General features: G+C 41.4%; 1 protein-coding gene across 1 annotated transcript; it reads left to right on the forward strand.

Annotated features, from left to right (window-relative positions):
- Positions 1-49: 49 nt before the first annotated feature.
- LACBIDRAFT_383920 (uncharacterized protein) lies at positions 50-3,562 on the forward strand (the record flags this gene model as incomplete). Its single annotated transcript, XM_001877573.1, has 2 exons — positions 50-1,171; positions 1,229-3,562. 2 exons carry the CDS (start codon positions 50-52, stop codon positions 3,560-3,562), a joined length of 3,456 nt encoding a protein of 1,151 aa, XP_001877608.1.
- Positions 3,563-4,506: the final 944 nt, after the last annotated feature.

Raw genomic sequence — 4,506 nt, forward strand, 5'->3', positions numbered from 1 at the left:
TAAGGCATTAGAGACACAGAAAGCTAACATCAGAGGTCTTGATATTTCTATGCAGTTTGAGCATCTCATTGTTAAACCAGTTCGAGAGGTGTTTCAAGACACTGGAACACCTCTTCTTATTGTTATTGATGCTCTTGATGAATGTGACCAGTATGAGAAGCTTTTACCTTCATTGAAGTCCTGGTCTTGGCTGCTTCCCAAGTGTCTGAAAATTTTCATCACAAGTCGTCGCTATCTTGCTATTCAGGGAACACTGGATTCTGTTAGCCAGCATATTGATCTTCATACTGGGGATCAAGTTTCTGATCAGACCTCTCAAGATCTTGAGCTTTACTTTACTACAAGATTCTCTCACATGACTAGATTGCAAACATCACTGCATTTGGATTGGCCTGGTCCAGATAAAATTTCCTTTCTTGTAAGGAAGGCTGCTGGCCTCTATATCTGGGCTAAATCTGCAATGGACTTTATTTTGCACAGAGGTGGTGACACTGAAGAAAGGTTGAATGTCATTTGCTCTGACTCTGGGGAAGGCATTGATGCTATTGACACCTTGTACCAGCACATTGTTTCTGTTGCTTTCCAAGGGTTAAGAGAAGCAGAGAAAAGTTCTTTATCATCAGTTTTAGGAGCAATTGTTATTGCAAAGAACCCACTTTGTGCAAGTGATCTTGAACAGCTTTTGGGAGTTCAAGGTGTATTGTTGATAGTTAGCCAACTCAGCCCAGTACTGTTAATCAGTGATTCTGGCCATTTGCAGATCTGTCATCAGTCATTTACAGATTTTCTGCTTGACCAAAAGCGCTCTAAGGCTTTTTGGGTAGATGCTCAGAAGCATAGTCTCTGTTTTGCTGGATCTTGCATGAAATATATGAGTGCAAAGCTCAAATTCAACTTTTTTGATCTGAAAACATCACATATTCTAAATAAAGATGTTCCAAACCTGATGGACCATATTAGAAATGTGAAATCTACTGCTCTAGCTCATGCAAGCTACTTCTGGGCACTTTATCTGCAAACATATTCTGATGAGGTATTGCAAGAGGAGATAATAGTTCAGATGGAGGATTTTTTGATGAACCATCTTTTACATTGGCTAGAAATTATGAGCCTGATGGAGGCTGTAAATCATGCCGCTCACTTACTGCTGTTGACTGAAAATTGGTGCAGTGTAAGTGTCTTATGAAAATATACTATTATGATGCTGATATGAACAAATCAAATGTAGGCATTGAAGCCTAGTATGTCAGAGTTTGCAAGTGATGCAAACCAATTTATAATGACATTCTTTGAGCCAATATCTGAATCAGCACCACACATTTACATCTCAGCACTGCCATTTGCACCTCAAAATTCTAAAATATGTCTGCATTTCATGAAATGTTTTGTAAAGACTTTGACAATTGAGAATGGTCAGATGAAGCAGTGGCCACACAGGTGCCTTCTCAGAATAAAGGGTAGTAGTGGTCCACTTGCATATTCACCTGATGGCAGGCACATTGTCTCTGGATCTGATGAAGGAGCTATTCATATCTGGGATGCTTTCACAGGCCATAATGTTATGAAGCTTGAAGGCTATGCTGACCATATTACTTCAATTGTATATTCTCCTGATGGGAAACACATAATCTCAGGATCTTTTGACAAGACAATCAGAGTGTGGAATGCTTTGACAGGCCAGTGTATCATGGGTCCTGTCAAAGGCCATGATGATTGGGTTAGTTCAGTTGCATTTTCTCCAGATGGTGGGCACATTGTCTCTGGATCAGGTGATAAGACAATCAGAGTCTGGAATACTCTGACAGGCCAGTGTGTCATGGATCCTCTAAAAGGCCATGGTGGTGGTGTTAATTCAGTTGCATATTCTCCAAGTGGCTGGCATATTGTTTCAGGGTCCTCTGATCACACAGTCAGAATCTGGAATGCTGGAACAGGTCAGTGTGTGATGCATCCACTCTTTGGTCATGATGATGTGGTCAACTGTGTTGCATATTCTCCTGATGGAATGAATATTGTTTCTGGATCTTATGACAAGACAATCAGAGTCTGGGATGCTTCATCTGGTCAGAGTGTAATGGTTCTTTATAGAGGCTCTGACCCCATCCAAACAATAGCTTTTTCTCCTGATGGCAAGCACATTCTGTGTGGAACTACAAACCACATAATTAGACTGTGGAATGCTCTGACAAGTCACTGCATGTTAAGTCCTCTTGGAGATGATGAGGGCTCAGTTGATTCAGTTGCTTTTTCACCCGATGGCAAGCATATTATTTCTGGATGTGGGGATATGATCAAAGTTTGGGATGCTCTGACAAGTCACACTGAGATAGATCATGTAAGAGGCCATGACAAGGCAATAGGATCAGTTGCATTTTCTCCTAATGGCAAACACATTGTCTCTGGGTCTAATGATGCAACACTCAGAATTTGGGATGCTCTGACAGGTATAAGTGTCATGGGTCCACTTAGAGGTCATGACAGGGAGGTTACATCAGTTGCATTTTCTCCTGATGGCAGATATATTGCCTCTGGATCTCATGATTGCACAGTCAGAGTCTGGGATGCTTCAACAGGTCAGTGTGTCATGGATCCTCTCAAAGGCCATGATCAAGAAGTCATTTCTGTTGCATTTTCTCCTGATGGTAGATACATTGCCTCTGGATCTTTTGATAAGACAGTCAGGGTCTGGAATGCACTGACAGGGCAGAGTGTGTTGGATTTTTTCACAGGCCACAATAATCGGATTTATTCAGTTTCATTTTCTCCAGATGGCAGATTCATCATCTCTGGGTCTGGAGACAGAACAATCAGAGCATGGGATGCCCTGACAGGTCAAAGTATAATGAACCCTCTTAAAGGTCATAAGTATGGTGTTATGTCTGTTGCCTTTTCTCCTGATGGAAGGTATATTGTGTCTGGATCTCATGATAAAACTGTCAGAGTGTGGGATTTTCACACAGGTCAAAGTGTGATGACTCCTCTCATGGGGCATGATTCTCATGTTAGTTCAGTTGCATTCTCTCCTGATGGGAGGTACATTGTTTCTGGTTCTCATGACAAAACAATTAGACTCTGGCATGCTCTAACAGGTGACAGTTTGGGAGATCCATTTAAAGGCCATTACAATAGAGTTCAATCAGTTGTATTCTCCCCTGATGGTAGGCATATTGCTTCTGGCTCTTCAGACAATACTATCAAACTCTGGGATGCTCATGAAGCCTGCATAGACTTAAATCCCTTAGCTCCTTCAGTTGCATTGTCATCCACATTCTTGCCATCTCGAGTCAGAATCAATGTTAATGACACTGATACCCATCACGGTGTATCCCGCATGTTCAAGAGAAACCTTGTTGGTTTTTATCCCTCTGAGGGACAGACAGTTAGAAATTGGATGATGGGAGAAGATTCCAAGTCATATCTCTTCTGGGTTCCACCAAGAAATAAGCATGGTTTACTCTTTCCACGAACAGTCAATGTATTGGGCACCACTCCAACTATACTTGATTTTAGTAACTTTGTCCATGGTACAAATTGGAGCCAATGTTTTTCACCAGTCTTATAATAGCATTCAATGCAAGTGCTGGTTTATTGCCTATGTGAATAACCCTTTACCAGTTGACAGGACATTCTTTGGGGAACTTTCAAAAAAACATGTTTTCTTTCTTTTGAGGTCTCTGGTTTTGAGTCCATTTTGTATGTACAGTATAAGCTAGTTTTGTGTTTTTATATAGTATGCATGATGTACAGTAGCTATCATCTCTTTCCCCTTGAAATAAAAAAAGAAGATTTTCCATATAATAGCTCTATGCAAACAGTGAGCCATAACCCTTTGGTATGTGCAAGTTGTAATCACTTCTGCTTTGATATAATCATGCTGGACAGTCTCAAGGATGCAAGGACTGAGACCCCAACTTCCCAGTTATTCTACCTACTGTCTTAAAGAATTCCTGAGATTATTTACATTCATGGAATAAGTATAGGCACTTGATATGCATCCCTCCATAGTCCAAGTAACCTCATTATTTATAAACAGCATCAGTGATAAATAAGATAAGTCCTATCCAGGGTGCTACTATGCATTCCTTTTGTGTCTCCCTCCATTAATATGCATATACATTCTGTGCATGGATGACTCAAGGGAGCCATCGAGGCCAAGGATGGCAAGCTCACTGTTGATGGCAAGCCCATCATCATTGTTGGTGAGTGTGACTTGGAGCTTGGCTGGTGCTGAGTATATTGTCGAGGCCTCCATGTGCCCTTCCTCTTCTGATTGAGACCACCTGATGCTGACTGCCGTCTTCTGTCTAGGGTGTCTTTACCAAGTGGGGGTAGTCATGTATATCCTTACAAACATCGTTTGCACTCTTTCCCCCATGGGCAGTATTACATACAGATGAGATGTAAAAAGATGTAAGTCTTGTAAGTGCATGAGAATACTAGGGGAGATCCCCTGAAGCACAGCATGGCCTTTGAGCTGCTCAACTAGGTCAATAAGGAGAATGGTGA

Source organism: Laccaria bicolor, genomic scaffold (assembly GCF_000143565.1).
Source record: "Laccaria bicolor S238N-H82 LACBIscaffold_5 genomic scaffold, whole genome shotgun sequence".
NCBI classification, from domain to species: Eukaryota; Fungi; Basidiomycota; class Agaricomycetes; order Agaricales; family Hydnangiaceae; genus Laccaria; species Laccaria bicolor.